The 12,751-nt window shown below is 39.3% G+C and overlaps 2 protein-coding genes across 2 annotated transcripts in view; one reads left to right on the top strand and one right to left on the bottom strand.

The window, feature by feature from the left end:
- GALNTL6 (polypeptide N-acetylgalactosaminyltransferase like 6) overlaps positions 1-8,736 on the bottom strand; it is a 1,234,451-nt gene extending 1,225,715 nt beyond the window's left edge. The window contains exons 1-2 of the mRNA XM_059393223.1: positions 8,655-8,736; positions 7,947-8,256 (exon numbers count right to left, since the gene is read on the bottom strand). Coding sequence (XP_059249206.1) covers positions 7,947-8,084 — 138 coding nt within the window. The 5' untranslated portion in view covers positions 8,085-8,256; positions 8,655-8,736. The remainder of the gene's footprint in view (positions 1-7,946; positions 8,257-8,654) is intronic.
- A 98-nt stretch (positions 8,737-8,834) lies between these two features.
- Positions 8,835-10,404, top strand: LOC132013469 (uncharacterized). The gene is made up of 2 exons (XM_059393234.1): positions 8,835-8,924; positions 9,007-10,404. Exon 2 carries the CDS (start codon positions 9,081-9,083, stop codon positions 9,711-9,713), a length of 633 nt encoding a protein of 210 aa, XP_059249217.1. The 5' UTR covers positions 8,835-8,924; positions 9,007-9,080; the 3' UTR covers positions 9,714-10,404.
- The last annotated feature ends 2,347 nt before the right edge of the window (positions 10,405-12,751 follow it).

The raw sequence follows: 12,751 nt of genomic DNA, 5'->3' as shown, positions 1-12,751 counted from the left end.
ATTAGTTTTCAGCTACCCATTTATGTGATAATATCTGTGTTAACATATGAAGACCTGAGCTTCAAGGATGTTAAGTGACCTGCCCAAGATGACAGACTTTGGGAAGTGGTGAGCCCAATGTCAGAACCTTAAGTATCTGCTCTTCCTTCAGCCTAACCCCAGCCCTCTCTTATTCTGAGAAGACACAACTCAACACACTCCTCATAAAAGAACAAAGCCCTAAGGGCTCCAGAGACCACACCACTCCCTCCCATTTCTAAAGGTCCCTGATACACACAGAAAATTCCACCATTCAGTGCTTGTTTTTTGTTTGTTTCATGACTATCAAATTTACCTCACCAAATTACCTTCACTATTTAGAAAATTAAGAATGGGCATATGCAACATGCTTTTTCTGTATCCTCTAACTCCACTGAAGGGAATAGTAACTCTGTAAAGTAGCTTCATGATTTTAATGGTTTCTATTCTGTTTTTTAAATTTTTTTCTTCAGAATAATCCGATCTCTCTCATGACTATGATTTAAACAACAAAAGTAGTTCTCAGACTCTTGTTTTTAATCAATGTAGAGGAAGAAAACGCCTATATGTGAGGCGTGGGCTTTATTTGTTATAGGAAATGAAAGTGGTCACTACAAAGAAGTATTACTCTTAAAAAAAAAAACTCTTCTATTAAAAGCTTCAATTTTTTAACAACTTTGAATGCAATATACCAAAAAAATTTCAGTCACTTTTTTGCAATAAATGATTATACAAAAAATAAAATGAACAACCTGTCCTTAAGCATTGGACCAAAAAATTACAAAGAAAAAGCCCTTTCATTTTCTAGAACCTGGACTTGACTTATTTGTTTATGGAACAGTCCCTCCCTTCCAGATTTAACACATCAATGACAGTCCTCTCCCATATTCACTGTTCTGCTGTGCTCTCTTGACACAGCCTTACAAAGAGAAACCATCTGTAAATATTTATTAAGCAAACACTAATTTCCTTGCTAAAGGCAATGATTACTTATAAATGCTTATACCATAATAACAATCTATATTCATTAACCCTTGTTATATGCTGTTCAAAACACTAAGCATTTAATCCTCACTGTAACACTACAAGAAAAGTATCATCATCCCCACCGGACTTAAGAGAAAACTGAACTGGGGAAGATCAAGGACTTGCTAAATGTCACAAAGTGGTAAGTGCTGGATCCAGAATTTGAAACTGATAATTTGGTTCCAGAGCCTACATCCTTACATACTGAAAGAGAACAAGACAGAATGGAAATTCTGGTAGTTCTTCTAAAATTAAGTGCAACTAGATTCTTTTTTCAGAGGAGACATGCCAAAAATAAGGAAAAAGGAAAGACCCACTCACTCAAACTTGGGTGGCAGCCCTGACAATGTGGTCAATTTTTATTATGATAAAATAGTTCACAATGATTTATAATATTCCCTGTATCTGACTTTCTAGACTTCAAGTACTGAAAATAACATTCCATGAGTAATTGAGCAATAAATTTAAAATTAGCCTTCTCAGTCCTCACTAAGACACTACCACTCCTTGCAACAGAGAGTGGAGAGCCACCACCACATGGGATGGCAACCACAACCGCATTGATTCTATTACCAGACAACAAACGAATCACCCTATTTATAACCTGTGCAAGTCTAACAGGCTAAATCCTTGCTAGGAGTCTCACGCTTGCTAAATAGATATAAGTACTTCTAGAGACAGACGCATTTTCTTTCTCTCTCTCCATACTTTCCTAGAGTTACGCTGGTAACATTTAAATGATGCTTCAAACTCAGTTGACTAACAGCCTCTTGTGGATTCAAAGCAATGGAAAAAGCATAAAGTTACAAAAGAAAAAAAAATGTACAACATGGAACAGTTGGGTGGATTTATTTTTTCTTTTTAAGTGAGAACATGCATGTGGATGTATGTCTACGTGCTGCTAAATGAATACGTGAAATGAATACTTTGAGAGTACTGCTAATCTAGTTCACACGTTTCCCCTTTAAGCTAGAAGTAGAAAAGTTGGAGGAAAACATTCATGTGATTTGCCCTTCCTTGACCTTAAATATATCTTTATTTTTCTCCCTTCTTCTGGCTACCTCATTGGAGTTTGGTAGTAACAGACACCAGCATATCAGAGAGGAACAGTGGTGGTAATCGTGTTCTTGAATGTTTGTGGATGCTCTGTCTCTTCTTTTCAACCTTTAAATAATCCCAGTATATATGAGTGCATATATATATATATATATTCCTGCCTGTCTAAATATGTATTGTCAGTGGCACAAATGGTTTTTGTTTTGTTGTTGTTGTTGTTCATTCAAGAATTACAACTATGTTTGGAGAGAATTTAGGAACTGTTAGCTTTATGGTGTGACAGATGGAAGTCAGATGGAGAACAAATAAATAGTTTATGAGTGTGTCTTTACCTTTACCATCACCCTGAGAACCTCCTATTTCTTGGCACATTTGGACCTTTGATTCTATAATGCTTCTTTGTCAACACACGTAAATAATGAAGGAAAGAGAAGAACAATGTGGTCACGTCTGAAGGTTTTAAGAACTGGAAGTAACCAGTGCTCACCTCTTCATCCAAAGTAAGCCGAGCCCAAGAGAAATGAGTGACTGCTGAGACAAAGCACAACCACATCTGATTCTACATCCCACCTACACTGCTTAATATCTTTTCTTCACTTAATCTGTAGCCCCTCCTATAATTCTTGATGTACCTTAGCTGAACTTCGTCTGTATAAAAGTGTTACAAGAAGAGACACAGTTGGAAATTTCCCTAAAGGCTATCATGGCTACTCCTGACAAAATTTTAAATAATAAAACAAACTCAGTTCTCTATATCACTTAAAGCATCCAAACCTCCTTACCCTTTTTCCTACATATCCCAGCCTTGACTTGGTTTCCTTTATGGAGGAAAAAAAAAAAAAAAAAAACCTTATAGGAGGTTAATTGATTCAGCACAGCTTATCCAACACAGCAATGAACGAGAGAAAAACCTATCTAATTTTTTACCAGATTGTGAACAGAAGACTGTGTTTCACACAGTCTCCCAGGAGGCAAGGTGATGAACTAATCATGTTGCGATCTACGAGGTCACAGCAAATAATTAAGACACTTGTTACAGTGGTTTGTGTGGTGAGGTCCTGTAGCGAGTCAGAATGGATTTTCCATAAATTCAAGAAAAGGTCCTTTAAAATCTTAATTTAAAACCTACATTTTAGCTAATTAAGAACAGTACGGCTCAAACTAATGCATCATTTCACATTTAGTGTATTGATAATCCTGAGTGCGGGAAGAGAGAAAACCTTTCTTTTTTCCTCCTGTCCTTAGCTCTTCCAATATCTAAGGTGTTTGCTAGAAAAGAAATACAGACACACTCTACTGCTTTAGTGATCAGCATGACAAAGGGAAGCATGACAGTTTGCATATACTCAGTACCAATTATCTGACATCTTCACATCATAAAACAGGTTTAAAATGCCACAGGGGAAAAAATGTTCTTAGCCAAAAGAAACAATTCCCCCAAAGTGTGGTGCTGATTAACATTGGAAGAGTTGGTCAAAGATAGAAATCTTTCAGAGTACTTTTTTTTTTTTTTTTTAAATAAAGGTGAAGTCCCACACCTGTCATGTACAGCTTACATATGGATCTGACTAACAACAAAATATTACCACACAATACTTCCCATACCCAAGATGTGATCTCAGGACCTTACTTACCTTATGTGGCAAGCATGATTAACCCTATTTCATCAATAAAAATTCTTAAGTACAAAGAAATAAGAAGGTTCTACAATTCAAAAGTGACATGAGCATCTAGTTTTGGGTTTTTTTTTTTTTCTTATGCGGTAAAAAATCCAGGCCAAACATAAGTTTCTAAAATCATTCTGAGTAATTGTGAAAATGTCTGATTTAAAATTCTGGGATTTGACTCTAGTTCTTTCATTTCAAAAATGATTCACAAAAATATTAAAAGACCTTCATCATATTCTAAATATTCTTGTATTATTTCTGCAAGTCATATTATTTGCAACTTAGTTGCCAAAACTACAGCTACTTTTTTTTTCAATTAGTCTTTTCAATGTATTTAGGAAAACAAAGTATTTGGGGGTAGTTTTTATTTACCTATTCTTGTATGAATAATTAGGAAGAAAGGTATAATAATGCTGAATGAAATAGTTTTGCCCTAAAATATCGTTTTGTCCTAATTATAATCCTACTGCACTGCTTATTTAAGATCTAAACACATAACTTTAATTTAAATGTAGCTGAAAGCAGAGAAGAAATCAATTCAAATTTTAAGAGAAAAATGAGAAGCATTACTACACAGTAATCAATCTCAGCTAAGTATCATATTCATTATTAATAGATTATTTTGGAATATACGTATATATTTCTAAACAAAACAAAGAAGATATTGTATCATCCCAGTAATAGCAAAAAAGTGACAAAATTCAACTGAAAATAACATGACAATTATGACTGATAATAACATATAAGCCAAAACTATAAAATATCTTCAAATTTTTCTAAAACATTAAAAATCTCAAAAACTTAAAATTTATTTTAGTAACTGGATTCCAACTTTGCAGAGCACAAATAATAAAATACACATTTTAATTACTACATTATTAAATTTTTTCAATCCCCTTTGGTTGTATGAGAGAAAAGAAAAAAAAAACTTTTAAATGAATAATTTGGGAATTTTTATTTCATTTTTTTTTCTTTTCTGCATCATAAATGGGTAAATACTAAAATATAATGGGAATTTTCATAAATAGTATTATTTTTAAAGATTTTATTTATTTGACAGAGAGAGACACAGCAAGAGAGGGTAACACAAGCAGGGGGAGTGGGAGAGAGAGAAGCAGGCTTCCTTCCAAGCAGGGAGCCCAATGCAGAGCTGGATCCCAGGACCCCAGGATAATGACCTGAGCCAAAGGCAGAGGCTTAACAACTGAGCCACCCAGGCATCCCCGTAAACATTATTCTTCATGTGAAAAGACAATAATACAATTAACTTGTAATAGCAAGAGAATGAGAAAAAATGTGCAAAATACTAAACAGCATGAAAACTAACATAGAATTTCTATCAGTGTTTACTGTTTACCCTTGCTTTGTTTCAGATTATATAATAAATACTGCTTATACAGATTAGTAGATAAACTATTAATGATGTGCTCTGATAAAATAAAATTAGGAGAATTTAAAAAGTATTAGCCATTCTATGATTTTGAATCTCCATAATGTAAAGTATTTCCCTACAACCCACTGTAATAATTAAACTATTTAAAATGGTTAAAGGTTTTCAATTTCTGTGACCATTGCCACATCACACTTTGCACCAGAACTGCTGTTTTAACACATAACTGCTGTAAAAATAGACCACTCACATGGGCACGTGACTTGTTTTGAATAGCTTCAGTACTTAACTGCTGTCAATGCCTCAATCAGCGCATTATCTTTACCCTCACGATTTTACAACTTAGTGATAAATATAGTAAAAGATGGCTTTTGAAGAACATCTTAGCAATTAACCATGAAATAGTCTTTTTAGAACAAATTGCTAAATTTAAATAACACATTACCCAATAGTCAAATTACATGCTTCAATTGGAAACCTGTGTGTTTAGCTGACTTACTAACATTGATTTATAGATACATTAGCAAACTATTATATCACAATATTAAGCATGTTTAACTCATCACTGAAAGTCACTTTTTATTTGGTCAAGTATATACACACACACACATATATAACACACATATATAAATATACATATGTGACTTAACTCTTACATATCCAATACTCGTATAATGTCAACTATCCTAATTATCTTTCAAATTATATCTAACAGTGAAATAAAACCAATAAAAGCTTATCTTTTCTGTTTTACAATGAATTCTATCTTTCAGTAAGTGACAATTTCTACCTTTTTAATTTTGTTTAAGTCAGAATTAGTTCTAAAACTATTACTTAAGTTAAAAACTACTGAAGTATATGATTGACATTCATTTTATGGCATATTACTGACCATCTTTACTCTTGGTTTCAAAACTATTACAAAGGATTATTAAACTGGAATGTCACAAGATCTCCATCAGTTATTTACTCAACAGTGTATGAAACACTGAAAAATACCTCCTTCTCTTGCCACCCCATTCCTTTCATAATTGTTAACTGATTACCTAATATTAAGTTAATCTATTCCTCTACAAAAAACCCAGAAACAAGGAAACTCTTTTGGAAATTATAGTAAATCAGAGAGTTGATTTGCTATATTTCATTTTTTAATGCCATTGTACAAACAAATTTCCCATTAAGAGTCAAAATCAGTAAGAACCAGTGTGAAAGTTGTAAAGATCTCATTAATAAGTTTAATTAATGTTTTATGTTAGCTATACAACAAATACTTCGGATGGTTATGGTTAATTGAATTAGCAAAACTCAAGGAAAAGTCATTTTGCTTTTGTCAGTTTAACTATTTTGAACTAGAAATTTTATGTAATACTGTATTAGCTACTAATGTCAACAAAATCTTGTTTCACATCAAGGTTAAAGAAATAAGTGACCTAAGTAGGAAAAAAAAAGTTTCACATTCAAAGTGCCCATCTTCCTTCCTTTTTCTCACTAGAATGACAAAACAGAATATACTTTAAATCAAGGTTATATCCCTATTAGAAAGGATGATAGAGATCAACAACTAAATAAAAACATCAACAGTTTTCCTCAAAATTCCAATCCACCAAAAATCCATAAGCAACTAGTTATTTTTAAAGTTTACAGACTGGTAACCATTACTTCTCAAAATGAAAAAGCAGATTAACTCCAGGTATTTCACTGGAGTTAACCACTCACTGTGTAAAGAGATTAAACTTTGTTAAGTATAAGAAGAAATATTTAATTACCATTAATATACATTCCTGTTGTCCACAAATGGACTTTTACTTAAACACATAATATATGTGGAGGGTACACAGTGTACATGGGCGATGGCCCTTGAAATTAAGAATATTAATATTCTGAGGTGATGCACGGGACTAGTTAAAAAAAGGTGTTACGTCAATATCACAAAGAAGGCTGCATTCTATTGTTAGAAGTTTAATTACAGAAGCTGTCTCATTTACTAATAAACAAGAAATTCAACAATATGACTCCTCATCAACACTTCGTGAACAATTTTTTTTGCATTACTCACTAAAAAAGATAGTTATTTTGATCTATGTTAAGTCATGAGTGATGCCCAGACTAACAGATTGCATATTCGTGAAAACAAAACATACCACACTACGCAGTGTCTCAGATATGAAGAAAAGCTTTTACCAACAAACTATTACCACCAGATTGTGAAACTGAACAGGCATCCTTGACAACTCTGCCTGTATACCCCACCACACCACCTTAGCAACAGGAGAGAAAAAACAAGAGACTTTAAGTTTCCACAGAGTAAAAAGCTGTTGCTAAGCAAAAATTACAACCAAAAATATAGAAAGCTGTAGCTTGTTTCTTGAGAACTACTTCACAAGTTAAATGATTTCATTGGCCCAGACCACTTTAATGTAGATATCCAAACCGGATGAAAAGCAAAAACAAATCCCCGGACTGACTAGTACCAAACCCACCTCCGCACCCCACAAATGAACAGTTACTTTTCATACACTTCAAGTCAAAATCAACCTAAAGACCAACTGAGATTGTTTTCTCTTCCTCTTGACCTCTCTTATCCTTCTTTTCTAGTTTACTTCCATCCATGTCCTTAGTTGGGATCTTAAAACAAGGACTTTCCAAACCCCAAAGTCTCAATTCCTAAAATACGTACCCTGCAAATACTTGAGAGAAAACCTAAGGCTACCCTACACTTGCTTCCCCGTGTCCCCGCGAGGTGCTCGCCTTACCAATCCTCCTGTGAGCTTTCTCCGGATGGCACTTACCTGCTGCTCCCCGGGTTCTGTGGATTTCACCAAGTGCTTATCCTTGTACAGAGACCAGAGACCAATATTGGGCAGGAAAATTAAAGCCACCATGAATAACAAAGTCATCTGCAGAAATCTCTTCTGTTTCCTCTTCATTGCAAATGGTAACAGAGAAGAAAAGTTAAAGGAGATGGCTCCCTGACTGCTTCTTGTGTTTAACGCCAAAGTCCTTTCCTCTCCCCTGCGAAGCACCAGAAACTGAGGAGAAGCTAAAAACTTTTGTTGCGTGCTCAGCACCAATCTGCACGATTCAGAGGGAGTTGGGCATCTGCGGAACAAACACACAGTTACTTTCCCCCCGGAAAACTATGACGAAGGCATTATCTATTGGCTTAGAAGTAAATGACTTGACTGAGGAAATCCTTAAACCTCCTTAATATAAAGCAGTGGAGTAAAATACGGTCATTTGACCCATAATCTTAAGTTATGAAAGTCTATAGCATGCTACATACGTAAGAACACAGGAGTTGTGGTGTCCTCCGCCCCCCCTTAGTGGGGAGGGTTGGTTGGAGAGGAGCGGGTCACTTGGGGGAACTGCGTGGGGGGAAAAGGCTCAGCCCCAGCCAGTGTCAGGAAGAAAAGCGTCCGCTTTTGCCACTGGAACATCACCTGCCTCGTCCTCCCTGCACATCTGTCTCCTCCTGTGCTGCCCCTGGAATGACCCACCTGGACTCAAGTTCAACTCCCTCTGAAGCCAGCGCGCTGGCGGGCGCCACACGGATCCAGGGACTCGGACACAGGAGCACAACTCCTGTTTGGATGAAGGTCCCCAAACTCCTGGATGCTCGCGCGCGGTCTAAACTCTCCCCGCCGGCAGCGGCTCGCGAGCGGGGAACCTGCTGGAAGGGAGGCTACAGATGTCAGCGGAGTCCAGCCAGGAAGTGGGGGCGCGGCCGTTTCGCCTCGCGCAGCCCTCGGAACGTGATCTTCCGCGAAGTAAGCGCTCTGCCCATCAATCTCTTCCCCTTCCCCCGTGACGCGTTCACGCTCCGCTGTTCATGTTACCATTCTCTTCCAGCGACTGAGCGGATCCCGAGAAACATCACGAGCACCTAAAGGGCGGTGTGCTCAAGCTCCCCTCCTGCGAAGGGGATGGAGGGAGGCGAAGCCGAGTCTGCGCTGGGCTGGGCCGTGGGCGAGGGCGCCGGGGAGGGCGAGCAGCAGGCGAAGCTGCGCGGCGCTGGCTCCCGGCCGCCCGCTCCCCGCTCGCGGATGCCTGCCTTCCGCGGAGACGCCGCCGGTGCCGACCACGTGCGGGAGCCCGAGCCCGGGACGGGAGGGCGGGCCGCCTGGAGGGGGTGGGCAATTCCGCCCAGCTTCCGGACCCTATATAAACAAACCCTGACGCGAGGAAGAAGAGGAGGGCGAGGGCGCTGCACGACGTGGGCTGGCGGCGGACGGTCTCCGCGGAGCCTGTGTTTCTCGGCCGGGGCTTTTCGGGGCAACCTCAGACCGGCAAAGCTACCACCTCTCCCACTCATCTCACCCAGAAGGCGCCAGGCCAGAGACTCCGGAGAAAAAGTCGCCGGCGCCCTCGGGTTTACCCCGATTCTTCCATGGTGCTGGCGGGAGCGCAGCGAGCCCGTACGCGGAGGCGGCGGTGGCCGTGGGAGACGGAGGCGAACCGAGGCTGGGCAGGTCCTGCCGAGAGGGGCTTCTCGGGCACGCGTCCCGCCGCTCTGGCCAGGTACGTGGTGCGGGGGGAGGAAGAGGATCGCGAAGTGAGGCAGGGCTGAGGCTCGGGGTTCTCAGGCAGCAGCTTCTGGAACGGCTCCCGCGGAGACCCACGGCGCTGTACTTGGGTCTGCAAACACCGGGGCCCCGTTAAGATTTGGCTGTGCCGCCGCGCTCCTCCCCCGCCCCGCTCGTCCGCACTCCGCGCTCTTTATCACTGCAAGGCTACCGGTCCCTCCGACCTCGTACACTCCTCCCATGATCCCCGGAAAATGTGGGGATCCAGGTGAGTCTCTGGCAGAAGGGACTCCTCCCTCTCCCCGACATATAGATACACCAGCGCCCCTGAGCGCACACGCGTGAACCTGGACAGTCTCTCCAAGAGACCTCCGTGCCTAGCAGCGTGCATTAGATATTCTTGGGATCCAGAGCTCATAACTCCTGAAGGAATGGGGACTGAGCTGAGGCGACACACATGCATGCAGTGCCCCCTTGTATCAGCTCTGTCTAGAACCAGAAAGAAGCGCCATGGCCATCTCTTTGTTACAAGCTAGATACGATGCCCACATACTTGGGATAGATGAGATGGTGGGCCCCAGAATGTTATTTTGGTATTTTCTCTCTCGCTTCTTTTCTTCTTCTTTCATCTCTCCCTCGCTTGCTCCCTATTCTCCTACCCTCCCTCTGCCTCCCACTTCTACTCTCTATCCATGGCTCACTTGAGAATGACACGGATGTGAGTGTGAAGAGTTATGCCTTCAACTCCTCACGCTATGATTTTAAAAATGTCTTTCAACAATATGTATTGGCTGTATGACTGCATGAATAAAGCTTTGTGCTACAATATTTGTCTTTGTGAATCACTCACATTTCAAGAGTACTAAACACGTTTCGTAAGTGTTTTTATGTAATGACCAGTTACCCTTCAACTTTGTACAAATGCAAGAATCCAGAGAGCAAGAGGCTTAATTCCTCACCACTCCTTTTACACACACACACACACACACACACACACACACTGCCTTTTGTATTCTGCATTATTTTCTAATCATCTTCTCTCTTAGCAAGTGCAGCTCTGAAACATAGAAATGGGAATTCTGAGAAGCAACATAGCAGGGAGAGATTTTGCTGGGAGGCTTGGTCCTCAGGAAAAGATTTTGGGAATTATTTAACTACATTGGACATTTTCTGCCTTATGGATAACTTATTAACAATTAGGAAATAAAAGTACTCAAAAGTTAACTTGGAATTTAAAAAGATTAAAAACCCTTCACATTTTAAATAATACTGGTTTCTTCATACCCCCATTCCCCCCCCCAAAAAAGCCCTGGATCACAAATAGGCATATTGTCATATTGTCATTCTGTTTGCTTAATCCAGGGTTCTGACTTGAATTGTGCTTCGTTATTGTTACACTAATAAATGGGCTTGCAAACAGTACCTGTTCCCAGAATATTGTTAGTTTCAGTGACTGGGTATGATAACTGTTACTTCCCACATCAAGTACATGCAGAGTACATGGCAGAAACTGAAAGAAATTTATTATGTTCACCCCTTTTACTGTGTAGCTCTAAACAATAACTTACGCTTTTTCCTCCCTTTACTTATTTACTTATTTATCTTTTTATTTATTTATTTCAGTCTGATTATAATTTCCCTTTAGTCTGGTCTTTTACAATTCCATGTATAAATTTCCAATAGATGACCATGCTTCTAATTAAAATTGATATTTTAGGTTCAGTTTATAAACAAAACACACACACACAATATGACAGTTAATTCCTTTGTAGATTAAATAGAAAGACACATTCTTTTTACATTAGTTATTAATATTGGTTTAATCAAAATCCTGTCTTTAAAATTTGTCTTAAATCCAAAGTTCCCTTTTTACCACTGTTTGCTTCTCCGTTTTTTTTATAATTCAACTGGAAAGCTCCGGTAATCAGAATCCCATGTGTCTAGCAATGTGTTAATAGCTACAGGGACACATAGGAAGCAAATACAGCAATATCTGTGACCATGAATAATTTACAGTCTAGTTGAAAAAGTAATATAAAGGCGATCGGAATAAATTGGAAAGAAGCAAAAGGATATTGCTTTAGTTACAGCTCTACTCCAAACTTTGATGCCTTAAAACAACTATCTCACTCTCACTCCTGATTCTTTGCATTTGAATGGTCCCAGGTAGGTGGTTCTGCTTTGAGTGATAAAGGCTGGGTCCTGGGGGCTTAGAACTTGCAGGGCCAGGATGGCTTCCTCCCAGGGTAGCAGTTGGCACTGTCAGCTGGAAAATCATCAGGGGCAGTCATTTGGAGCCCCTCAATTCTCTACATGGCCCCTCCACATAGCCTGAGCTGCTCACAACATGGTAGCCAAGATGCAAGAACAAAACTATTGAGCCCTCTTAAAGGCCCAGAATTGGCACCACCTCACTTTAGCAATAGTCACAGGACCAGACCAGATTCTCTGCAGTAGAGGGCGGTGAAACTATGGGGAACAAACTGACATCTCAGTGAGAGATTTGATGACAAGAATATGGCCATCTTTAACCCACTATGCATACTCAAAAGCACAGAGGTAGGAATTCCTAAGGAAGACCTAACCAGATTAGACAGTAGATGATGAGGTATAGTGGGGAAAGTTTTCATAGGTTGGACTGATGCAAATTATTCATTTTCTGTAAAGATAGTGAATTACTTTAAAATAGGTTAATTATGTGATCCCTGGGTGGCCCAGTTAGCTAAGAGTCTAGCTCTTGATTTCAGCTCAGGTCATGATACCAGGATCAGGAGAGCACCCTGCATAGGGCGCCATGTTCAACTGAGAGCATCTGCTTTTCTCCTTCTCCTTCTGTTTCTCTCTGCCCCCTGCCCCATTCAGTCTCTCTCTCAAATAAATAAATCTTTTTAAAAAATAACTCACTTTCCAGTTCTAAATACTAAGGATGTTATATATACCACAATGACTAAAAATAGTTAACATTGCTATGTGATATACAGGAGAGTTGTTAAAAGATTAGATCCTCAGGGTCCTCATCACAAGATTTTTTTTTTCTTTATATGAAAAGATGAATGTTAACTAAGCCTATT

Source organism: Mustela nigripes, chromosome 1, assembly GCF_022355385.1.
Source record: "Mustela nigripes isolate SB6536 chromosome 1, MUSNIG.SB6536, whole genome shotgun sequence".
Lineage (NCBI taxonomy): Eukaryota > Metazoa > Chordata > Mammalia > Carnivora > Mustelidae > Mustela > Mustela nigripes.
Note: the sequence above shows the minus strand (reverse complement) of the source record. Positions and strands in the feature narration are given on the sequence as shown.